The sequence below is a fragment of the Pantherophis guttatus genome, chromosome 5, assembly GCF_059756535.1.
Source record: "Pantherophis guttatus breed Tessera chromosome 5, ASM5975653v1, whole genome shotgun sequence".
NCBI classification, from domain to species: Eukaryota; Metazoa; Chordata; class Lepidosauria; order Squamata; family Colubridae; genus Pantherophis; species Pantherophis guttatus.
In genome coordinates this window covers 97,896,306-97,922,828 of record NC_142067.1, presented here as the reverse complement: position 1 = coordinate 97,922,828, position 26,523 = coordinate 97,896,306, and the positions used below count along the sequence as shown (strand labels likewise).

At 38.9% G+C, this 26,523-nt stretch overlaps 1 protein-coding gene across 1 annotated transcript; it reads left to right on the top strand.

Annotated features, from left to right (window-relative positions):
• The first annotated feature begins 1,359 nt into the window (after window positions 1–1,359).
• Window positions 1,360–24,604, top strand: TGFBRAP1 (transforming growth factor beta receptor associated protein 1). The gene is made up of 12 exons (XM_034419692.3): window positions 1,360–2,006; window positions 4,486–5,431; window positions 6,956–7,150; window positions 8,193–8,347; window positions 11,743–11,825; window positions 14,040–14,381; window positions 15,959–16,016; window positions 18,586–18,729; window positions 19,361–19,507; window positions 20,258–20,417; window positions 22,576–23,009; window positions 23,485–24,604. Exons 2-12 carry the CDS (start codon window positions 4,747–4,749, stop codon window positions 23,671–23,673), a joined length of 2,592 nt encoding a protein of 863 aa, XP_034275583.1. The 5' UTR covers window positions 1,360–2,006; window positions 4,486–4,746; the 3' UTR covers window positions 23,674–24,604.
• The last annotated feature ends 1,919 nt before the right edge of the window (window positions 24,605–26,523 follow it).

Here is a 26,523-nt window from a genome sequence, read left to right as displayed (position 1 = left end):
ATGGCTGAGGCTTTGGACTAGATGGGATTCTATTTCAGTTCATCAAGGATTTCATTTCATCTGGACACTCTTGTGATATCATCTGGACTGACTTCAGGAGATCTGGGGTTTATGGTTTAAAAAAATAGTAGCCAAGTGTTTCACATAAAAATAGGTAAAGAAGCTTCAACTGCATGTCACCACTGCTTTCACTTTTTTGATTTGCACCCTGTGGACACTGTGACTGGCTCAAGACATCATTTCTTATTTTCTGGTAGCATTTGGGCCAATTATACATTACACAAGGGGGAAAGATTAGGAGAGCCATGCTTGTGCTAAAGGCACAGAACCTGAGATAATTTAGTCTTCCTTCACAGAAAACCCTCACCTGGGCATGCAAATTGTGATGGAAGGTGGCTAACTGCTTATTTTTATACACCTATTTTCAGTGATGAGATTCAGCCAGTTCGCACCACTTCGGGAGAACTGGTTGTTAACGTTCTGAGCAGTTTGATGAACTGGTTGTTGGAAGAAATCATTTAGGGCAGAGAACCGGTTGTTAAATTATTTGAATCCCACCACTGCCCATTTTGCTGCTGCTGTTTGCTTCATGGAGTGGTGTACCTACAGCAAGCTCTAGATCCGTATTACAAGGATCATTGTCCTGGACTTTTAAGTACACAGCAGAGGTTGGCCAAAAACCAGGAGCTCTGGTAGCACAGCAGACTAAAGCACTGTTATTAACATCAGCTGCCTGCAATTACTGCAAGTTCAAATCTCACTAGGCTCAAGGTTGACTCAGCCTTCCATCCTTTCTAAGGTAGTTAAAATGAGGACCCAGATTGTGGGGGCAATAAGCTGACTTTGTATAAATATACAAAAGTATGAAGGCTATTGCTTAGCGCATTGTAAGCCTCCCTGAGTCTTCCGAGAAGGGCGGCATATAAATTAAATTAAAAAAAAAACTAATTGTGGGAACAGAGACCTCCAGATCTTTTCTTCGATTTCCAGGGCAGTTATTTTTCTTTTTTCTTTTTTTCTTTTCTTTTCTTTTCTTTTCTTTTTTTCTTTTCTTCTTTTCTTTTCTTTTCTTTTCCTTTTCTTTTCCTCTCCTCTCCTCTCCTCTCTTCTTTTTTTCTTTTCTTTTCTTTTCTTTTTTTCTTTCTTTTTTTTTTTGCATCACTTTTGTTAAAATAATTATATGCGTGGTTTTAAATCCAACATTAGAGAAGCATTAGGTCAACGTTTACTCTTTCCAAATTGCATCCAAGAAACCCAGGATTAGGAACCAGCTTCAGCTCTCGACGCACAGGAGCCAAAGCTGCGCTCTCCCACCCACGGACAAAACTCTACCCCGCTTTCCGGTGGAAACCCAACCCCAAACACCGTCTCCGAGAGCCATCCGGTTGCTGAGCCGAGGCTTTCGCTCTAACGAAACTTGGCGCCGGTCAAACCCGCCCAGCGAGCCACCCTCAGCCCGCCCCGCACCAGCCAGCGGGAAGAATCCGCCTGTCAGCCTGCCTTGTGACCGGAAGGGCCGGGGAGCCGCCCCCGGAGGAAGAGCCAGCTGCAGGAGCGCACGGCGCTGGCAGAGGAGCCGCGGATTTCCCGGGGATCCGGCGGGGAGCGGAGGCGGTGGCGCCGGCTGGCCTGCCCTGAGCGGAGGCCTCGGGGGGCGGCTTGGGAGGAGGGACGGAGGAGGCAGGTTGCATCTCCACTTCCACTCCTGCGCCCGACCTGCTGTTTGCCTTCCCCTTCCCCTCGCTCTCCGGCCTCTTCCCATGGCCCTCGCCGGTGTAGCAGCCTCCCACCCGCGCGCTTAACCCAGCCTGGAGAGGGGCGTGTGTGGCGCAGAAGCCCGACCTGGCCAGGGTAGGTGCCGCTGGAAACGAGAGGATGCGGAACGCCACGTCCCACCCATCTTCCGTGGGCGAGGAAGCAGGAAAGGACGGGATCCTGCCAAGGCTGGCTTGAGCCTGGAGGAATTAAGGAGGGTGATTTGGAGAAGAGCTGAGGCTTCGCTGATGGTAAGGATGGGGCACTCATGGAGACGAGATAGGGAGATCTCCTTCAGGTGGAAGATGAGAGTTGGCAGGTGGTCTCTTGCGCCAAATCCCTCCGTGGGTACCATAAAATTGAAATGACAGCCGGTGCCAGAGTTATTGCTCCGTTTTTGAAGGAGAAAGAATTATACCCACCAAAGACGGGCTGATGCTCTTGAAAATGACAATAATTTGGGATGATTTATTTATTTGTATGTATGACGTATATTCTGCCTTTCCTGCAGAAGCTCAAAAGGATATTTCTCACCTCCAATTCCCCCCTCCCCCAATGATCCTATCAGTTGGGTAGGTCTGGGAGAAGATGTCTGATCTAAAGTCACCCATGAGCTTTGGCTTAATGTGGGCTGAACCCCATTTCTAGTCCAGCATCTTAACCCCTGCATTCAAGCTGTTTACAAAAATATCCAGAATCTTGCATCACATCTGATGTTTTCCAGATGTGTTTGATTATAGCAGCTGAAGTTAAAAGTATGCAAGGCCAGCAGACATCAGTTGAGGAAAAAAATTGCCTTAAAGACAGGCATTATTGAACACTTACTGAAGCAGTGCCATTTTAAAGGCATGATAGAATCCCTAAGGAAGATGCTGTATTTTCATTGTGATGATCAGGATTTCTGAATATATATCCTTATATTTCCTAATTAAACTATATTAGGATGCTTGCTTTAAAGGTTTAATTAGGGCTCCATGTGGTTCCACTGTTACTTCTATTTTGTGCATTACAGCAAATTGGTTACTTATAGACTTATTAATATTTAAGTGCATGCAGATTATAAATTTTTAGTTATTCTTACAACAGCCCCATAAAATAGACTAGTATTCCTCCTATGTACATGAGGCTGAGACTGAAAGACAGTTTCATCTGTATATATATAGAAATGATGTATTTTGTAATCATAGTCTTAATTGTAGTTTCCCATACTTTGGTTACTTATATATTTATGTTAGTAAATAAAGATTGACTATTGAAGAAGAAAAAAAATTTAAAAGGTGCAATCATTCAAAATCATGTTAATCACGTTAATCAAATATTATTTAGAGTATGTTGGATTTTTTTAGATCTAAATATAGTGCATACTTATATTCATACAAATTTTGTTTAAATAATTAGAATGTTGGTTTCATCCAATACGAGGAAAGGTGGGTCAGAGTGTCTTGCATTCTGCACCTGCAAAATGTAATGTAAATGAGATGATAACATGTTTTGTAAAATCTGTTGTAAAAGCAAAATGGCTTAACCTATAAGCTGTTATGACTGTTCAGCCAGTGGTCTTTTTGTTATAGTGTCTAGAACTGCAGACAACAATGTGAAGAGGGACTAAAGCAGGGGTGAAATGCTCCCGGTTCGGATTGGATCGCCCGATTCGGTAGCGATGGAGGCGGGTGGTTCGGAGAACCAGTAGCAAAAATCCCCCCCCCCATGCCCAGCTGAGCCGCACAATCATCAGAGGCTTTTTTTTTTTTACTTTTAAAAGCATTTTTTTCTACAACCTCTTCGGCAGAAAAAATGCTTTTAAAAGTTAAAAAAAAGCCTCTGATGATCGTGCGGCTCAGCTGGGATCGTCAAAGGCTTTTAAAAGCATAGAAAAAAATGCTTTCAAAGGGCTCTGACGATCCCAGCTGAGTTGCCTGATCTGCAGAGGCTTTTTTTCTTTTAAATGCCTCTGACGAGCCAAGCTGAGTTGCCTGATCGTCAGAGCATTTAAAAGAAAAAAAAACCCTCTACCGATCAAGCAACTCAGCTGGGATCGTCAGAGCCTTTTGAAAGCATTTTTTTACAACTTCTTCACTGAAGAGGTTGTAGAAAAAATGGTTTTAAAAGTTAAAAAAAAAATGGCCACGCCCACCCAGTAACATTACCCCCCCCCCAAGCCAGGCCCCCAGAACCGGTAGTAACAAATCTTAGATTTCACCACTGGACTAAAGCCTGTCCAGTATGATGAGAGTTACTTTTAAATAAGCATACTTAGATTGCATTGTTTATAAAAAAATATACAATATTACCAAGAATATATTCTATCTGAAAACTGGCAACTTAAATACTACAGAATTTATCAACCATGAAAATAGAGCATATCTGAATAGGACTGAGCTGGGGAAGAATACCTGTCTTGCACAGTGGCCTATAGCATGCTTCCAAAAATTTGGAATGAAAATACCAGCATTTCTCTTAGGTAACCGTGTGGCACAGATGTGTTGAGACCAGTGCTAGAAGATACTTGCATACCGCTTTGAGCCATCGGTAGGGCTACTTGTTGTGATTGGACATGAGTTCCGGTAATTCTCATAATGATAACTTCTTGAGGACTTCTTGAGAAGATGGAAGTATGCTCCAAAGTCTTGGGTGCTAAGCAGTCATGAAACTAACCTCTGTCTTATTATTTTGAGGGATCTGTGTTCTAGAGCAGTGTTTATTTATGTATGTATTTATTTACATTTACAGGTACAATTTCTATGGCTGTCCAAGCTGCAAATGCAAGAGTTCAATTATATTAAAATAGTTATCTTCAGAAATTTATTCCTCAGCAGTTTGGTGAACAGGTATTGTGAAAATTGTCAATTTCATACCATTAAAGCTTTGAAGAGACAGGAAGCCTGGCGTTTTGAATGATGAAAAGACAATGTAGCTTTCAATCCAGAAGTCCAGATCTCCAGTTTCTTTCTTTTATTTATTAATTTAGTAGGCCATTTTCTGGAAAGCACAATGAGTGTCAAAGCCTTCAAGCTTGTTCCCGCAGTTGAGTGGGAGCTGCTGATGGGTGACAGATCTCAAATCCGTATCGAATGTGTGGAGTGCTGTGGACGAAACCTCTACATTGGAACAAATGAGGGTTCTATTTGCCATTTTCTCTTGGAGGAGAAAAATTCCCCTTCTGAAAAAACACCTTTTTCTATTTCCAAGCAGCTGCATAAGTATCTCAGTTGCCGGAAGGCTGTGGGAGAGTTGAAAGCAGCTTCTGCACTTAACAGACTTCTGGTGCTCTGTGACAATACCATCATTTTAATGAACATGATCAACTTGGAACCCATCTCCACTGGGGCCAGAATCAAAGGAGCCCTGATGTTCACATTGAATGAGAACCCTGTGAATGGGGATCCATTCTGTGTGGAAGTGTGTATTGTTTCAGTGAAACGGAGGACCATCCAAATATATTTGGTCTACGAGGACAAAGTACAGATTTTGAAAGAATGTTGCACGCGAGAACAGCCTTGTGCTGTAGCGGTGGATGGCTATTACTTATGCCTTGCTTTCATTAACCAATATATTATACTGAACTACAGTACTGGCGCTTCCCAGGAGCTCTTTCCTTACACTGGTGAACAGAAGCGACCAATTGTGAAAAGAATAGGCAGGGAAGAGTTCCTGTTGGCTGCACCTGGAGGATTAGGTAAGCTGCTTCAGCTCATTATTTGGGAACTTTTGCTTTACCTTTTCTTAACCCTTCCTCCTCCTGCATAATAATTTTGCAAGACTTCTGCAAAAAAAATTGTAAAATCAAAATTCACAAAATGCTGGTGAATGTTAGACTGTATTGCTGTCTTATCATTAAAAATATCTAGAATTAGTTGTTCATTTAGGAAAGTACCTCTCCTTATGGAATTAGTAACCTGTGCAGGATTTTATTTGGGTCCATTCCACATTTCTGTGACAAGTACACCCCTCTGACTTTTAACAATAAGTGCAATCGAAAAAAGAAATGGATTAAAGTATTAAATAAACTCTAATTGGTTACTTTCTGAATCTAAAATCCTTAACATTCTGCAAAAGAATCAAGATAGCAATAGTAAAATGGAGTAAAAATATAAAAGAGCAAATAGATAAGCTTTGTTAAATATCATCTAAAAGCTGTCATTAAATGTTTTTAATGTTCTTTTCATAGAACAGTAGCATTTCTACTATGGGTATTTAAAATTAGAATTTCGGCTTCAAAATTCTGATTTGCTTGAATTTTCTGAAAGGTAATCAGTTCAATTTTTATGAAACTGCTCTTCATAAATGGAATAAGAATTCTTGGGATGAATTTCTTATTTAAGTATGCAAAAACTTGTTAAAACATAAAATATGTGATTTAACTTGTTTATTAACCAGATAAATAGCTTATAATGTTATAAAGAAGAGAATCTGCAATTGTCCTCTTCTTTCTATTGATAAATGGGACTGTCTGGATTTTATCAATAGCTATTGCCTCTTTTTTATATGATGCAGGAAGTTCTGTGTTAACTGTGATTGCTAAATAGTTCCACTGAAAAGTAAGTACTAGTGAACTCCATGGCACTTATTTCTGAACAAAAACCGCCACGTAAGTGACAAAATAATGCTGACAGTAAGAACTGTTATTAAAAACCTTTTTGACAATGAAATGAACTGCTTCAAGAGGATGTAGGCAGGCCTTCACTGCTAGTAGCTGAATTGGGCGGCCATTTGCCAGGAATAATATAATTCTTTCATTGAGCAGGAGATGAGCAAGTAATAACTAAGATCCTTCCAACTCTGTGCTTCAGAGTGAAATTTAATTCTAGCAATAAGAATAAAGGACAACCAAAGCACAGAGAGATTGACTGAACTGGGGCAATAGAGTCTTTGTATTGTGATCTTGCATTAAATGTAGAAATCTGTAGAGGCAGCCATACTTTAAGGAAAACCAATAGCCCTGCCATCAAGGAAACAAGATAATTTTGGAAGATTGCATGTCAGTGTGCAAATAATTAGCATGCTACAATTCTATAGCCTAAAATTACAGAATGGAGTAGGAACATCTGATGCACTTCTTCAGGCAGCAGAATATATTTGGGTCATGCTTGGAAATTATCATGATGCTCCATCACCTGCTTTTGCAGCAGGTTTACATACAAACAAGAGTTTGGAATTCAGGGTGAGAAAGTTCTAATTTCTTCTCTTTATACATTGGCAGGTATGTTTGCAACTGTGGATGGCATTTCCCAGCGGGCTCCTGTTCGCTGGTCAGAAAAGGTGATTGGGGCTGCCCTCTATTTTCCATATGTAATTGCTCTCGATGAAGAATTCATTACTGTGCACAGTATGCTGGACCAGCAGCAGAAACAAACCTTGCCCTTTAAGGATGGGCATATCCTACAAGATTTTGAAGGTACATAAGAGGGAGAGAATCAGTCTGGTTTAGTGATTGAAGTGGTGGGTTAAAAGGTGGGAGACTCTGGAGTTTCATCCTGCCTTGGGCACAATAACTGTTCAGAGTTGCTTGATAGTGAAATGGGTGACATATACCATGTTTCCCCAAAAATAAGACCCTGTCTTATATTTTTTGAACCCCAAAATAAGCTTTTGGCCTTATTTTCGGGGAAGTCTTATTATTTTGGGGTGTGTGGAGCAAGATGGGGCTCCTCTTGCCGTCTTACCTGATTACCAGCTCTGCGTTTAAATGTTTTTGGGGACAGCTTAATTTCGGGTGGAGGCTTATTTTAGCGCATGCGCTCAAAAGCCCGATTGGCCTTATTATCAGGGGATGTCTTATTTTTGGGGAAACAGGGTAAATTTAATAACCAACCAACCAATCAGTTGGTTGACTGTGGCCCAGGTCTTTGTCTCAGGCCTAGGAATATAGTAAGTAATGGCAAGTCACTTCCAAAAATGTTGCAGAAAACTGCAGGGACTTTTCTCCAGGAGTCAAAACTGTTTGATTGAGAGGACCCAGAATCTGCCTTTATTTCTTTTATATTGATTGGTTTGTTGTGTAAGACACTAAACATCACAAGTACTTTTTGCTAACTGCTGCATGAAGCTTCTGTTTGTGTTGGCAATCATATATAAATAACAGGAAAACCTCAGCAAATCTGGTTGTAAACTGGAGTTTCATTTCCTCATCTAAATGAATGAAAGGAAAATTATTTGTGAAAGATCAGCAAACATTTGTGACCATAAAGACCTTCTGAATAACTGATGGCACTTGTATCTGGGATCACTATTTCTCCCTTGAAATGGTGAAAGAGAGTTATTCAGCCCTAACAGAAATTATATTTTTACAATTTGAATTTGAGAAAAATGGCTGTGTTTTTGTATGTTTCTACTGTATAGCGTTGGAAATATTTATTTTCCCTTTAAAAGAGTATATGTATTCTCTCTCTCATGCTTTGTTTTGTAAATTGGACATTTTGTTTTGTTTTTAAATTTAGGGAAAGTAATTGTAGCTACTACCAAAGGGGTATACTTCTTGGTCCCACTGCCTCTGGAAAAACAAATTCAAGACCTTTTGGGCAGCCGAAGAGTTGAAGAAGCACTAGTGTTAGCAAAGGGAGCCGAAAGGAATATTCCAAAGGAGAAGTTTCAGGTCTGCCTCTGATTTTAAAACGTCTCTGACTGTACTCAGATAACTATGAAGTTAAAAATATACTTCTGTGTGTTTGTTAATGTATTATTTCTTCAAGAGATAGATCTAGGTAAGGACGTTTTGAATTTGAATCTTTTGTTTTAAGCAAGAATATTATTTTGCTTTGAATATGAAATGGGGTACTTCCAGTATGCACTTCCAAGCGTGCTTTGAGTTCAGAAAGCCTTGTTACAAGTTCAAAAGTTTTTTTTAATATTATAAAAATATTGTATGTGTGAAGCAGTCTCTTTGCTCCTTGAAGTAAACTATTTTATGTTCGGGTGTATGGGGGTGTTGTGAACATTTAAATGGTTCAAATTTGAAATGTTTGCACAGTAGTAATCCTGGGAGTGCACTTGAGTGAATTCCCCAGCTCTGTGGTTAAATTAGCTGTGTCAGGAGTGATGAACTACCCTAAGATATTGTAATTGTAATGAACATTTTAACAATGCTTAACGCATTGTAAGCTGCCCTGAGTCTCCGGAGAAGGGCGGCATATAAATCAAATTAAAAACAAAAAACAAATGTTTTAAAAAACATCTTGAAACTTCTTGTGGCTTGCTTTACCCTTGATCTAAATGTTTTTACCTGAAGACAACTGACTTCATCAAATCTTGTTTACCTATGCAATTTATTCATTTAGCACACTTACAAAGATTAAGGTGTTTATTGTTTATTTATTTATTTATTGGTTCGATTTATATGCCGCCCTTCTCTGGAGACTCAGGGCGGCTTACAATGCATTAAGCAATAGCCTTCATACTTTTTGTATATACCTGCTTAGTAGGGCTTTCAGACCCCCTAAGCGGTGTTCTTTTTATACAAAGTCAGCTTATTGTCCCCACGATCTGGGTCCTCATTTTACCTACCTCGGATGGATGGAAGGCTCACTTTGAGCCTGGTGAGATTTGAATTTGCAGTAATTGCAGGCAGCTGGCAGTTAAGTGCTACTTAACATTTAAATATATGCGTCACCAATATATCTATTGATATCTATTTATCAAAGATAATTCACATATTTGAAGCATGGTACACACTGTTTTTTATATCCAACTGGTTTTCCTGCATTGGTAAAGGCATCCAATTGCTTTGCCTTCCAGTATGTGATTTTATCATGTTCTTTTGTCCTGAGCACAATCAAAGAATGGGATCTCTGCCTAAAAGCTTGCAAATTCAAAGATGCAAAAAGAGAAATGGCTGGAAATTGGAGGCAAGCAAACTTAGGGAACCAGTTATTCCTGAAATTCTTCTGATAACCAGCCTGAATTAAAGGACTTGAAGTGCCCAATGGAGTTAATACCTCAGCAGAACTAATAAAATCATCTTGTAGGTCTGCAGTACTAAATAGAATGTAGTTGCTACTATGGTTACTAAGAAATTGCTTTTTAATTGGTAGTGCATGTGATTAGACAAATATAATTACAGTAATAAAAAGCCAAAATATACATTAGATTCTATTCATCAGAGAAATGAAGGCAGTCCTCGATTTACGATCACAATGGAGCCCAATATTTATGTTGTTAAGTGAGACATTTGTTATTTTTAAAATATATTTTTATTGTTTTAAATATAAAAATAATGAATACAGTGCAATTGTCCTGGCTTTCCACTTGCCAGGAAACAAAGATAAAAACAAACTAACATATGTACTATTTTAAACAGTGCTAGTGCTGTACAGTTATTTCTGACCATCGTATTCTAGAGCAGTGTTTCTCAACCTTGGAAGCTTGAAGATGGGTGGACTTCAACTCCCAGAATCCTCCAGCCAGCGCTGCTGGCTGGGGGATTCTGGGAATTGAAGTCCACCCATCTTCAAGCTACCAAGGTTGAGAAACACTGTTCTAGAGTATCAAATTTATCTTTCATTCTAATACCTACATTCTAATACCTATATAGTATCTCTTTCCATTCCCACCTAACCTGATTCTATCGCATTCTAACTTCCACCTCATTCTTCCAAGGTGAGATATTTGTTAAGTGAGTTTTGCCCCATTTGAGGACCTTTCTCGCCACAGTCCTTCAGTGAATCAATGCAGTTGATAAATTAATAACCCAGTTGAATCTGGTTTCCTCATTGACTTGGCTTGTCCGAAGGTCACAGAAGATGGTCACATGACCCCGGGATACTGCAACCGTCATAAATATGAACCAGTTGCCAAGCATCTGAATTTTGATCACATGATCATGGGGATGCTGCAAAGGTCATAACTGTGAAAAATGTCATAAGTCACTTTTTTTCAGTGCCATTGTAACTTTGAACAGTCACTAAATGAACTGTTGTAAGTCAAGGACTACCTGTAATGACTGTCATTTTAATTTAAGTCTTGATACCTCCATTCCAGTTTTGTGGCTTTAGTCTTGGCGTGTCCCAGTAAACATGCTTATCTTCTTCCAGAAACGGGAAGCCTGGGTTTTGAATGTGTAACAAAGTTCAGTTACAATAGTTTGACTACCTTTATATTTGATAGAGGGTATCTGGACTATAAATCAAGAGTGGTTTGTAGGATTAATCAAGCTTGTGCTCGAACTAGTGAAAGGACTAAATAATTGAAAATGGTTAATTATTGTATGGCCATAAAAATATAATTGGAACACTTTAAAATATTGGGTCTTAATTCAGATTTTTTTTTGTTTCTATTTCCTCTTAATAAAGATGGCTAGTGATATAAATTGATTAAAATAATAACATGTGCTTCTGCGTGCCTAGAACTTTTGGCAAGCATTTCATGGAAGGAAGAATATGCATCCAAGATCTTAAAATTGCAAATGCACATGCGGCATACATGTGTGAAACTATGATTTTTTCCAACACATGTTCATTCTCCAAGACAGTGTTTCTCAACCTTGACAACTATAAGATGCGTGGATTTCTACTCCCAGAATTCTCCAGCTAGCAGGTTAGCTGGTGAATTCTGGGATCTGAAGTCCATGCATCTTAAGGTTGCCAAGGTCGAGAAAGAGTGCTCTAAGATATGTAAGTGCACTTAATACTTTAGTGCTATTTCCCCTGTGAGTGGTTCTCAAGAAGAATCTTCATTTTAAAGCATACTTTTGATAATAGTACAGAAGTCATTTGAATGCCCTGCAGAATTTTCTACTGCAATTACCTTTTTTTGGAATGTACTCAGGATTCCTTTGAACTAGCTGGTGCCCGACTGTTGTGCTGTGCAGTCCCAAAGTGAAAGGGCAATCCATTCCCAGCTCTCTCAATCTATATCTCAGGCACACAATGTGCAAATGACCTCTGAATCGGGCCAGTTGTTTCTTCTTCTTATAATGAAACCAGGTAGTTCATTAGTCACTTTCTAGCAGTTGCCTTTTCAATTTAAATTATTTTTTCGTTGTTTCCTTTGCAGACAATGTACAAGCGAATTTTGCAGCAAGCAGGATTTATCCAGTTTGCACAGCTCCAGTTCCTTGAAGCCAAAGAACTCTTCAGGTAATGCTGCCATGGGGTAAGAAACATTCTTGCAGTCTAGTTCTCCACCTTGGTGACTTGAAGATGAGTAGATGCTGCCTAGGGAGTTATAAAAACTGCAATCCACCCATCTTCAAGTTGCCAAGATTGAGAAATATTGGTCTAGCTCACCATTGCTTGATTAGGTTCATACATTTGGCTTTAAAAAATTTAGGACATTGGCCCAAAGCATATAAAAAGCATGAGATTTAGTCAATGGACCAAATGAAATTGGAGCTGGTCTTTAAGTGATATCCAAGGAAACAGACTAATCTTGATTCCTGTACATTGGGCTTGTGACAGGACTGTAAGCTGCTGTCTTTCTCATCTGCCGGTGGATTCACTTGCTTTTCTAGTTGGATACAGTGGATAGAGAGTTAATACTGAAATAAGATTGTGTATTTGCTACTCAAGCAGCTGAGTGTGAGTTACTTGATAATTATAAGTGAATCTTAAATTTCTCAATCCAAGAAGAATTTGGGAGAGAAATTTGGGAGCTGGATTTCTAATGCAGAGTATTTAGGCTAAGCAAATTCCGATTCGGAACTAGATTACATCCTGTACCTCTCAGTGTTATGCGGTTGATAACAATTTTGGCCAGTTTACATTCTCTGCAGTCCAAGTTTCTTGTATACTGTATGAGATATACAGTAAAAGCAAGCCAAGATCAAAACAGGCAGAAATTATTTTGTAGGCTGTTCTCAAAGAAGAAACAGTTACATTAATATATTATTCAAATGACCGTTTGATTGATCTGAAATGTGTACAGTCCAAGTTTTCCGATTATATGATGTATTTTAAACCATTGTCATATTTAAAAAATTGCTTTGACTAAAAAAAGGAAATTGAAATTATTGCCTGGCTTTGTTAAAAGCACTTTTAATTTATAAATAGATATTTTATTGTTCTGTTCATAATAGGAGAAAACAAACAAATTTCCATTTTGTTAAAAATGGTGGGGGCACACAATTTGAAAACAGGTTGTTTTGTGCAGAATTTTTTTTTTAAGTAGTGATTTACAGTCGGATTAGGATTTTGAAACATACTTTTATAAAACCTCTCTGGGTTTTCTTTGCTGAATCTGCCTCTTAAGTTTTCAAGTGCACACATTGGATATACATTAACAATCCTAGCAGAATTCATTTACTATTTCTTTGAGCCCAGATGAAATTTCTAGTAATTTAGTGGACATTTGTCCACAAAGTTACATCTCTGTAACTTTTTAGCAATAATGCTGGAGTAATTTGTCGCTTTTTTCTGGAAAACTTTCTGACTTCCCAGTCTATTCGTGTTTTTGTAGTGGTTTTCCATCCAAATATTAACTGGATGTAAATCTTAATTTTTTGAGACGAACCAAGTTTGGCTAGAGATGGCCACCCAGCTGTTGTATACAAAAAAACCCCAAGTGTAGGATTTCTGAATTAGAAAGCACTGTCTTTTTTGTTGTTTTTATTTTTTGTGTATTAGTTTTTTATGTTGTACTTGTACAATGACTCTAGACAGCTTACAATATAATAAGTAAAAAAGTTGTACGAAGCAATTAAATTTAAGAGAGTTAAATAGAGAAGCTAGAAACAAAAGACAATGGTAGCATGAAGGTAGGCATTTTCTCTACCTCCTCAGCTACCCCAATGTAGCAGATCTCTCTTGGGACCCCAGGCCAGATGGCAAAGATTAGTTTTCAGGCTCTCCCGGACAGCCAGGAGTGTGGTGGCAGATCTCACCTCAAACAGGAGTATATTCCAGAGGGTAGGCGTCACAGCAGAAAAGGCTTTTCTCCTGGACCATGCCAGTCAAAATTTTTTGGCAGATACGATCCAAAGTAAACCTTTCCCCCTGTAATGAGTGATCAGGCTAGTCCCATCGGGATGAGATGTTTCTCAGATACCTTGCCATAAAGGGCTTTAAAGGTAATGACCAACACATTCAATTGGACCCAGAAGCAAGTTGAAACCAGTGTAGCTCATGCAAAGCAGTGTCACCTGTGCCATCTAAGGGGCTTCCAGAACTTGCTGCATTCTGTACCAGCTGTAGCTTCCAAATACTATTCAAGCATAGCCCCGGGTAGAGTATCTTGCAGTAATCCAACCAAGAGATGACCAGGAAGGAGCATTGTTGTTAGTGTGTGTGCGTGTGTGTGTGTGAGGCATGCTTGTCTTCCTTTCTATTACATCTCCTTTGACATTATAATTGCAGAAGCAGCCAGCTGGATGTCCGCGAGCTGATTTCTCTCTACCCTTTACTGTTGCCTACTTCTTCTTCATTCATGCGGTCACACCCTCCTCTGCACGAATATGCTGACCTAAACCAACTTACACAAGGGGACCAGGAGAAGATGATCAAGTGCAAACAATTTCTCATGACCTATCTGAGTGAGGTCCGCAGCACTGACGTCACAAATGGCTACAAGGAGGATATTGACACAGCCCTGTTGAAACTCTATGCAGAGTCCAATCATGAAAGTCTTCTGGATCTTCTGGTCTCTGAGAATTCTTGCCTTCTGGCAGACAGTGCTGCATGGTTGGAGAAGCACAAAAAGTAAGCACAAAATTCCCCAGATAATCCTATGCTTTGTACATCTCTTATCCTAATTGCCCTGTCAACTTTGCTGTTCACCTTTTGGTATACTGAACCAGAGGCCTGCATCTCTTTGGCATAAGCCACTCATAGTGGCCATCTTTTTTATTATCATTTGATAATAAAAAATAATAAATCCTTTTACAAACAGATACTGTAATACTACCTCTGCGCAGCTACAACTAATACTCTGAAAGATGCTTTTTCAAAAGGCAACTGGGCTTTGTTTTTTCTTGAATATGTTTTACTTCTCAACCAAGAAACTTATTCAGTTCTTCAGATGCTCAGAGAAAGTGCTAACAACTAGATGACTGCAAGGAATATAAATCCTTCCATCTTCCACCATTCAGTCAGTACTGAAGAAGCTTGTTGGATGAGAAGCAAAATGTCTTCAGGAAAAAACAAAGTCCTGTTGTCTTTTGTAAAAGCATCTTTGGGACAACCACGACTTGGATGACTGAGAATCTCCTTAGACATACTACTATTACTGCTTCTTTGCCTTCAAATTTATATGGTTCACAATTTCCAAAGAGTTTGAATCATATGTTAGATCATCTTAGTTTTCCAAACTAGATCCTTTGGATTCAAAATTTATGTGCACTATTTTGCTGCTAGAATTGTCAACTAGTTATATTTTGAGAGCTGAATACAACGAAATTTCATTTAATGTATGCTGTTTGGTTTATATGTTTGGTGTACATTTAAAGTGACAACATTCTAATTTCTTTTCTATTCTATTCTATTCTATTCTATTCTATTCTATTCTATTCTATTCTATTCTATTCTATTCTATTCTATTCTATTCTATTCTATTTTTTCTTTAATTAGAAAAATTATATGACTGCCCAACTCATGGTGACTCCGGGTAGCTTACAGAAATAAAAGTCATAAGAGCCACTTTGGTCTATTGGTTAAGGCACCAAGCTAGAAACCAGGAGTCTGTGAGTTCTTAGGCATGAAAGTCCGTTGGGTGATTTTGGCCCAGTCACTCTCTCTCAGCCCAACTTGCCTCACATGGTTCCTATGGAGGAAAAAAGAACTAATATGTATGTTTGCCACCTTGAATTATTTATAAAAATTCATAAAGATAGGATTAAATAAATCAGAAAGAATCTGATTTTCAAGATATATCCAAGTTAATTTTTCAAAGGACCATTGCATGACTGGTGGCCCAGGACGGACTCCCATTTTCTGAGGTGAGGGCAATTTTGCTGAGCTAGTAAAATTACTCCTTCCTGGTAAATCTCTGCTATCTAAATGAAATGCAGGTAGTGTAGCAGGCCATCTTATGGATAGAGTTTGTTTCCTTGCACACTTTCATTGCTAAGCCCTCATTTTTCTTCTACCTTGTAGAGGAAGTAGATGCTATAGGCAAATTTTGGAATAAAGTTATGCTAATCTGAGACTGGAAGAATCGGGATGTATTGAAAACCTAAACCAAGGGCTCTCGAACTTTTCTCCAAGTCCTTAAAATAATACATACTTATTCCTGCTGTATTGCCTAAGTCACTTGCTATTTCATATTCCTTGTTGTACAGGTTTTTTGCACTTGGGCTCCTGTATCACTCAAATGGTCAAGATGCTGCAGCACTACAGGTTAGTGTACAGAATGGCTTAGCTCTTTCTTTTTCCACTTTAAGTCCATTCAAAACTTGTGGTGGAGTGATGAAGGTCCTGAACCTGCAGATGGGAGATTGGTTTTACTTTTACCTTAGGCATGTAAGCCTGCTGTGTAACTTTTAAGCCAGTCACTCCTTAATCAGCATCAGTCTCTGCAACAAACCAGCTGATAAACAAAACCTGTTGTTATATCATGCATTGATAGCTTTGCTGTAAGTTAGGTAAGTGCAGGGCGCAAAAGAAGTACACTCAGCAACCTTGTAGGATAACTTTAAGAACTCAACAACAAAGTAGTCACAAGTGGACATTTTTAAAGCCAGTAAATTCATTGTTAGCAAACACTTCGACAGTGCAAAGAAAATGAAATCCTTGATTTATTTCTGTGTTCCTCTTCTATTTATTCACTTTTAAAAATGTTTAGCTCTTCCATCAGTGGTGAAATATAAAATTTGTTACTACCGGTTCTGTGGGCGTGGCTTGGTGGTGGTGGGTAATGTGACTGAGTGGGTGTGGCCAACTTTTTTTTTAACTTTTAAAACCATTTTTTTCTTTTGGCCAAAGAGGTTGTAAAAAAAATGCTTTTAAAAGCCTCTGACGATCCCAGATGAGTTGCCTGATCGGCAGAGGCTTTTTTTCCTTTTAAAAACATTTTTTTCTACAACCTCTTTTAAAAAATTTTAAAAGCCTCTGATGATCGCACGGCTCAGCTGGTCGGGGGGGGGGCAGGGATTTTTGCTACCGGTTCTCCGGTATGATTTTGTGGGAGAGGAAATCACATGTGTGCATGCAAGTGCCTGCGACATTCGTGGCAACACTAGCACGAGTGGGGTTGCAAGCGCCTGCAACGACACTCATGTGAGTGGGGTCGTATGGACACGTGAAGGCGCATGCACCGGCCGACCATTCACATGGTCCAATAGCAATTAGCCCACAAGTTGGGGAGTCCTATTGTAATATTTCCTCTGTAGTTACTTTTCCAATGTAAAAAAAAAAAGGGGGGGGCGACAGTGTGCACTTCAGAAACTTAAAATGTTTTGCTGCCTATAATCAGCTCAGTGCAAATATCACATGACTTTGGATCAAGGTTGTTAATATGAAATAGCAGAGAACTTAATTGCCATTCTAATATACATTTTAGATAAATGGAAAAATATTGGGAATGGAGGGTATTTAGTAAGACCTACACAAAATAAAATAAAGATTTGTACATTGAAAGAGAGGAAGAAAGATCTGTATGGTTGAAATATATGCCTCCCCCCCCCAATAGATAAAAGGGAATTTGTGTTTCTGTGTGAGAGTATGTGTACATAAATACATAGAGAATATAAGGTTACTCTGTGGCAGAGTGGTATTCAGCAGGTTCTGACCAGTTCTGGAGAACTGGTAGCGGAAATTTTGAGTAGTTTGGAGAACCGGTAAATACCACCTCTGACTGGCTCCACCCCCATCTATTCTCTGCCTCCCGAGTCCCAGCTGATCAGGAGGAAATGGGGATTTTGCAGTAACCTTCCCCTGGAGTGGGGAGGGAATGGAGATTTTACAGTATCCTTCCCCTGACACACCTGCCATGCCACGCCCACAGAACCGGTAGTAAAAAAATTTGAATTCCATCACTGCTCTGTGGACTAAGAAGAAGATATTATAATCTGAAGTGAGGAGTTAAACCTGTCTGTAACTCATGAAAGCAGCTAGGTGGTTTGCTGGTGACTGTTGTGACCCCGACTCCCGAGCCTGTCCTAACAGAGGAAGAGGACTCAGAAGGTGATAGGAAGGAACTGACAAGGCCTCCCTCTCCAGGACCCTCCTTTCTGGCAATGCCTCAGGTTGCATCCGAAGGCCAGGAGGAACAGCCTGGGATGTGCCAGGAAGAAGGCATATCGAGCACCAATTGATAGGGAGCGAGGATGATGAATCCTGACTTGATCCCAGGCAGTGTTGGAGGGAGAAGTGTGCGCAGCAATGGAAGAGGCGTGGGAGGGCCAGAGATTGAACTGAGTCACGGAGCCATGCCCCACCAGAAATGGGTGGGATTGCTCTTCAGGCTTTGTGACGGACAAAGTTAAACCCTGAAAGTCACATCATGATCTCTGAAATTCAGCTTGGATATATTTTGGACTGAACATTGACTAATCTTGTGTCGTGGATAATTTGTTGCTCCTGGAACAGATTGAAGATAAGTCCTCTTCTGCTTTATGGGAGTGAAACCAGCCTTGGCAGGCATTCGGCAGTTTGCTGCCAAAACCTTGGTCTGCCAAGAATTCTAATCTGTTTACCTAATAAAATATTGGCAGGTGTGCTTGGTATTACGTTTGCCTGTGTGAGGAAGGGGGACAGAACATCAACCTTCATCTCTAAAGCACCTTCTTGCTTTTGAATGTGAAACACTGCGTAGCCTTAACTGTTACGTATGGCTTTAAGAAGCTCTCCTCTATTCCTTAGGGCCTGTTCCTTAGGGCCTGTTAGGAGGGTAGCCTGGGGCTGAATAAAAGAAAAATAGCATTTGTCCTTTAAAGATTGAAATGAAACTTCTGTTTCTTTACTTTAGATATGGATACAGATAGTCAACGGGGAGATTCAAGACTCTACACGCACAGATCTATATGACTATATCGTAGACTTCCTAACCTCCTGTTCTGACCATGAATTGGTGTGGAAGTACGCAGAATGGATCTTAGAGCATAACGAGGAGGTATGTGGCTAAATCCTTTAAAACTGCTGTTGCTTGGATACCTTGTCTAGAATATTAGATCTGTACATTGGGTTTTATTCCTGAAATCTTTAATGCTGTCCCCTTGATATTCCAGTGTCATAAGCCCCAAGCAAAAGTCACAGTGCTTAAGGTGTCAAAACTATCATTTGGATGAAATTATAGTTGTAGGTACTAGTGTGTAACCCTAAAAGGGACCTTCATTTTTGTTGTTCCTCTTGCATTTAAGGCAGGGTTTATTTTCCTTGATTTTGGAGCATAGAATTCAATACCTGGGAAATGCAATATTTTCTCTAGAATTTTTATGAAGTCTAAATTGTATTCCTCACTTTAAGGAGGGAAGTGCAAATATGTTAGGTTTTGTTTTGATTTTTTCAAATATTACATTCAGTTGTAATACAGTGTATTACAAAATGTGACCAAAAAACGTATCTAGCAAATGTTGCACAAGTTTATTCTGGGCTTTTTTTTGGTCATTGTTACACAATGAGGTTTTTTTAAATTTCTATATGAATAAAGCAAGAAAAGAGTCAAGTGTTTCAGAACAATCTGTGAATTGTCTGTCAAGTGGACTTATCCAGTTCTGGAATCTCTAAATGTTATATTGTTTTAGGTTGGTGTATACATTTTCACTAAAAGGCCCCTGGAAGACCAAGAGAAAAACAGCTTTAACCCAGATGATGTCATCAAATGCCTTAAAAAATATCCCGTGTCACTAGTAAAATACTTGGAGTACTTAGTTCTAGAGAAAAGAATAAAAGTAAGTTTGGGTGAGGACTTCTGTAGAATATCAATGCTTTGAAAGGAATTATGTAAATGTGTTTGTCTGAATGTTCCAAGCTATACTTGTGCCTTTACATTTTGTGTTTTATATTCAACATCTTTGTCTAATTCTCTTATTCTCTGTAGGGTAACTTGAGGGTTGAACCCTCTCTCATCCCCCCTTGTTTATTCAAATTCTAAGTAGAACTGCCAAATGACATTGGATATTGTAAAAGTAAACTAAACTAAACTAAAAGTAAATGGTGGAAATGGCATAAAATTCACATTTTTTAAATACACATACAAGTTTTTGTATTTATGGTACACGTGATAAATTTAAAAACAAAGAATTACTTTTTACATTATTTCCTCTGTTAGTTTCTGTAGTTGCGTAAAAAAAAACTAGATAAAATCCTATAAAAATAGGTATCCTTCTCTGCTTTGTCTAATGCTGTACTTGTGTCGTGCACTGCAGCACAGATATGAAATAAAGATTTTGACTTAATTTTCTTTAACTTCCCTTTAATCTCAGAGGTATATATTTGGACAACTTTAGAAATTAAAATATTGTTCTCCCAGAATTACTTTGATCATGACTTTGTTTTTTTCTGTATTATACTTTTAACACAGCTAAATAATAGAAGCTGTTGACATTATGTCTTAATACTTTGAGTTTTATTGAAATAATTGATAAAAATGGTGTATGAAAACTGTTTTGAGGATGGCTTGGTTACTTTTATTTTCACAGAAAGAAAAGTACCATACCCATCTAACAGTGCTTTACCTCAATGAAGTGCTCCATCTGAAGTCACTGGATGCCAAGAGGCAGGGGAAGCTAACAAAAATGCAGACAAAACTACGCAGTCTTCTGCAGAGATCTGACCTTTACCGAGTTCATTTCATTTTAGGTAAGACACTTCAAACTACATTAATCTGAAGCAAGAAATTTATTCTTTTCAGGGTTTAATCTATTGCTTTTGAGTCCAATGTTGGGCTGACCTGATATGTACTGCCAGACTCCAAAATGTTTGATCTATCTATCTATCATCTCTGTCTCTCTCTCTCTCTCTCTCTCTCCCTCCCTCCCTCCCTCCCTCACACACACATACACATTTTTATCTCCTTTTGTGTCTCTTGTCTGGTGGGCTGCCAAGAAACAGAATCTACAGTCTGAAATTTATTATAGAGGCTCAAAGGTATGATGCCAAGAAAGGTATAACGTGATGTGAAGTTATGTTATTGAGGAATTATGTTTAAGATCTTGTATTGAGACCAGTTTTTGTTGCTTTATAGTCAGTTTAGGCTTCAGGATAACTCATAATTGATCCAACAAACTGAAATCTGAAGTCTGGTAAAATGCAATACGAAGCAGTTCAAGTAATTATTAGAAAACATACAGTATATTGCCACAATATTTGATATTGAGAAATTTAATTCTAGCAAACAGCCAATACTGGTTGTTTAGGGTAAAAGGATGTATATTAATCTGCCCCATTACAAATGGTTCCATTAATTAGCGCTAGAATACTTGAATACTGCTCCAGGATGACTGTTAATTGGTTGTATTAAACCTTAATTGAAATGGAACCAAGATCCTATGTTGCCATTTTTAACGTAACTTTCCTTGAACTATTATATGTTTTAAGGATCTGGGAGTATACTTTAATCTAGGTTCTAAGATTCAGGAAGTGTTGTACAGTATTTTGCTAAACCTTTTTTTCATGAAGTTTGTAACATTTGGGAATTAGACAGCTTTATTCTCCCATGTAGAAAAAGCATTGAGGTTAAAGTAATCAGTCATTGCCTCTGAGTGCATTTTGGGAGTCAACCATGGAAGAAGCATTAATATGGTTGGAAAATTCATTTCTAAAATGTATGGTTGATTTCTAAAGAGGTGACATATCTGTGTAGTTAGAAGAGAAATAGGTTGTTCTCCATTTGCCTGTTATATCAGAAAAGATTTAATAGTTGATTCAAATTAAATAGAGTAGATAGTTCTTCAGCATTGGGCCTTACGTGTAAGAAATCATACATTTCTCCAATATGATTTGTGATCATGTTGGCAAAATATGCCTGGAAGAATTCTCCTCACCCTAAGAATTTTTATTTATAAGTGGCAAAGGTTTGGGTAAAGTTTATTGTTAGGCAGATTGTGATGATAAATGTTTTGCTTACTTCCATGTCACCTAGATTGTGACAGAGGTACTGTTCATGCTGATTACTTAATTTAAATAGCTGTTAAAATATTTAAGGATATTTAAGAATATTTACATAATAGTAAGTAATATTTTGAGCTTGTCTAAGAACCATCCTCGAAGAGCAGTCACTTGATATGTGAATATGACTGCTGTCAGGATACATTATCTCTTAGATTATCCACTTGGATTCAATTTAAAGAAATCATCTTTATAATGCAAGTAGACTATAATTTTGTATGTTTTTGTTTTGAGCAAGCAAACGTGCTTTTCTACTGAAAAGGCTGATAAAAAATATTGTTTTAAACTAGTGTTATCAGTCTTTTGTGATGAATAATCATGATGCCCTACTATTATATGTATACTGCATGTGTAATGTTTTGGACATATCTTCAGAACAAAATGTGAATTCACACACTCCAGTTTTGCTTTATGAGAGGTCATGATGGGTCAGAACTCTAGTAGGCATCTTGCTCTGAATGTATTTTTCAGTTGACTTTTTATTGCATAAAATAATCAAGAGTCTTGTAGCACCTTAAAAGTTCACAGATTGATTGTAGATTTCATGAACTGTGATTCATTTCACTAGATGTAGAAGTATTTTGAGAGAGGTGTGCATCTATGGTAGGGGTCTCCAACCTTGGCAACTTTAAGCCTGGCGGACTTCAACTCCCAGAATTCCCTAGCCAGCAAAGGTCCTGGCGGACTTCTGGGAGTTAAAGTCCGCCAGGCTTAAAGTTGCCAAGGTTGGAGACCCCTGATCTATGGAAGGAGATAAAATATCTGGATATGAAATGTATTGCAGGCCAACCCAAGTGAAATAAGCATCCCTTCTGTTTACAAAGCTTATATTTAAATTTACATTTGGCAGATAAAATTGCTGGCACAGATCTTCATGCTGAGTGTGCAATACTGTATGGGAAGCTAGAAGAACATGACAAAGCTCTACAGATTCTGGTCCATGAACTGAAGGACTTCTCAGCCGCTGAGGACTACTGCCTATGGAATTCCGAGAGCAAAGGCCTTCCCTACAGACGGAAGCTTTTTCATATGCTGCTCTCAACATATCTCAATTCCAGCACACCCAACCATGAACTGAATATAGCAGCCATTGACCTACTGAACAATCATGCAGCTGAATTTGATGCTGCATGGGTTTTGCAGCTAATTCCTGCCAGCTGGTCTGTACAGCTTCTCTCCTCGTTTCTGATGGGTGCAATGAGGGAAAGTCTCCATTCACAAAGAATGGCTGAGATTGCACTGAATTTAGCGAAAGCTGAGAACCTTATTTACAAGCATGAAAAGGTAGGTTTATAGGGGCTAATTAACGGGGGGTTTTGCTTGCAAGTTTCTCCTTTTTAATTCATCGTAGAACAACATACTCTGATTGATATGTACATGATAATTTATGATTCTTATCTCTCCTTCCTGTGCTATTTGTGTATTAAAAAGTGTGAGCAGGAGTGGGTCTACCTTTCTTGAATTTTATTTACTTTTCCCTTTCCACTAATTAGATTCCCAAGCTTTCCAAGGATCCAACCAATCCTCAAAGAAGCCTTTGCCAGGGTGCTGTCAAAGATCTAGTGTGATCATTTCCATTAAGTATTAGGGTTTCCCTAAAGGAACATTAGAATTGTATCGCGATGAATGCTGAAAGCCAGTGTAAGAGAATGGTCATTCAACCTCCTCTAGTCAACTTCTTACCTCACCAACAGTGGCTTTGCAAAAACAAAATTGGAAGAACCTTACAGATGTTTTCTCTTCTTCTTGCTGCTTTTAGGTGAAACTAAGAGAAAGCCCAATCCTTCTCTCTGACAAAAAGCTCTGCCAGGTGTGCCAGAAACCTTTCTGTGAACCTGCCTTTGTCCGGTATCCCAACGACACTGTGGTCCACACGCACTGTGCTGCAAAGAGACTTGTGAATTCCAACACAAACCATCACTTATCCAGCTCCAGTGGACGGACATGAAATGAAGTGAGTCAGTGGCTGTGCTAGAATTGGATTCCTGGGAGTAACAAAGGAGGATCTGGAGGAAAAAGAACAAGGCAAGAAGAAGAGGCTGGCTTGGCGTAGATGGAAAGGCACAAGCTCAATGTGAAACGGAGCCACTGAACTTTTAAAAAAGTGACAGCACAAGAAATCACAGGGGTTTATGTAGAATGGATCCTTTCCTCACAGGAAGGGTGAGTGGTTCAGCATGAAAGAACTTTTTTTTAATTAAAATTTGCACTGAACTTGGTTATCAACTGGTCTTGAAATGAGAGGGGACAGCATCACTGTTCTGTGCCCTCAATATGGTTAATATTTGAAGCACTTTTGAGCCTTTGTTCTCCTCCTTTTTCTGCCTTGGATGTTCACCTATTACAAACTGATGGAAGCACTGAGCTCTTAGTAATTCCTGCTTTAGTTATGAGCAAGGCAGGACAATGCAAAGACCACTGACTCACCATTTCCAACCTTAGGAATAAGTCAAAATGTGGGTGTCTCTCATGTAGGAAGCATATAACATTTGGGATTGGGAGGGAGGGAGATCTGGTGGAACAGGCTGTAGTAATTGTAATGACTTATTTATTACCATACAAATGTTCTGTAAATACTGTTGAATGAAAAGGTTTTTTTTATATCTCAACATTCTCTAGAACTAACATAACTAATCAGTGATTCCTGGGTAGTGTTCTTTGTTTTGTTTAAGAGTCTATACCCATCATTACAAAGAGCCATTGTTAATCTTTCCTGCAAGCAAAGAAACCAGTGCCTCTCCTTTGCAGGAATGACATGAAAACTTTTATTCGAAGGGATAACAAAATGAAGAAAAAAAAAATAACAAATCAACAGGTGACTTCTCAAGGTGCTGAGTATGCTTGGTAACAGTTAATAAAATACTTCAAGAATTCTGAAAGTGTGCCAAACTCTTTGAAACTTGCCATGTATCTGTAATACCTGCTACATTATATAAATCTGCAGAATTTATATGCCCATCCAATCGGAACCAACTCTGAACATATATGCAAATAAGTTTAAAAGTACAAAATCAAAAATATGATGACGTGAAGTTGCTTTTTCATTTATATTCCCCCTTCTCTTTGTCTCTCATATCCACAAACTTGAATCTGCTTCTCCAATTCGGTCTTATTACCGAATTTAAAGAGGGAAACACTGTGTCCTTGGGTTAGCTGATGAATTAGATTTAAATTTATTTTCTTAAAACTCGGAACAGGCTTTTGCTCATATTCTTGAGAACCCATTTCAACTGAAAGCAAGGTTGTCTTTTAGCAAGTTTACTGACAATAAGATAAAGTTCAGAAAGCTCAGCAGATGGAAAGCTTTCTTTTAGAATCCCATTTATTTCTTTTAAGGTGTTTTTCACATACTTCACACTTCACCGTGTAGACCGTGTAGCAAGGAAGTCCATTCTCTTAATAGGGAAAAAAGGAGAAGAGTGTTCAGGTGGTCAGGATAAGAATTTTTTTTTCAAGTTCTGAACTTAACTTTTGTTTGATTGCTTAAACTTATAGGTTTCGCCACTATATAGCTTCATATTTTCTATACCACATGGAAGTCTTAGAATGGATCTCTTCTGTTGAGCTCCTTCAATTTTTCAATTTAACAGAATTATTTAAAGGGAAACACACAATAGCAGTTTTTGCTGTTCATAGCTGTCTTAGGTACATAACCAAAGAAACTAACAGGTTGCTTTATGAAATTGGGTGTTTAAAGCAGAACAGGCAACCGGCCCCTCAGCTACATACGGTTCCTTTGCCAATGCCAGATGTTAGGCCATCTGCATTTACTATTGACTTCTTAAAAGGACATTGTATAGATGATGCTCAGTGTGAATGCTAGAAATCAGATACTTTGATTTTCATACTAATTGAACATTACAGTTATTAAGTCTTCTAGAAAATGAGCACTGTAAACATTTGGAAGAATAAACTATATTATTTGCATGCTTATGAATGTATATTAGCAAGCAACTCACCAGCTACAGCCTTATACAGCTTCTAGGGCTAACAGTTACTAATCATCAATAAAGAAGAATATTTGTAGCTCAGGATTGACATGAGGGGTCCTTGGTGCTTCTGAGCTTGTTTTCTTGCACTGACGATGTTACCTAATTTGGTTACTGAAAATTCTGCAATAAAAAAAGCAAGCTTAGAGAGCACCAAGGACCCCTCCAGTTACTAATCACCTTGGTCTGAGGAAAGGCATTATGACTCAACATATATGCTTGTCCCTTCAAGTCCTTCTTGACTCCTGGCAACAACATGCACAAGTGTGTGTAGTTTTCTAGTCAACAGTTCCCATCTACTTCAATTAAACTAAATCCAGTTGGATTAGGAGGTTTCTGTGCAATGAAAATATGTTGTGTAGCTTTAATATTCCAAAAGTGCTTTTTCAAAAGGCAACTGGACTTTGTTTTTCCTTGAAGACATTTCGCTTCTCATCCAAAAAGCTTCACTTCTGACTGTGGTGGAGAATGGAAGGATTTATATTCCTTGCAGTCATCTGGTCTGAGACTTGTTGAGGCCACTTGGAGGTTTATCTGTGCCCTCGGTTTAGGGCAGGGTGGTCAAACTATTTCATTGAGGGCCGCATCAGGGTTGTGTTTGACTTCGGGAAGGCCAGGAGGCATGGCCAGGGTGGGTGTGGCCAGCTTGATGTCACTTGTGTCAGGGGCGCCTATGGTGGCCCGAGCACTCCGCCAGCAAAAACAGATTCTCAAGCTCCGTTTTTGGCTGGGATGGCCATCTGCAACCCTCACGTGGCCCTTCTGAGCTCCATTTTCGCTGGCAGAGGCACCGCGGGCCAGTCCTTTGC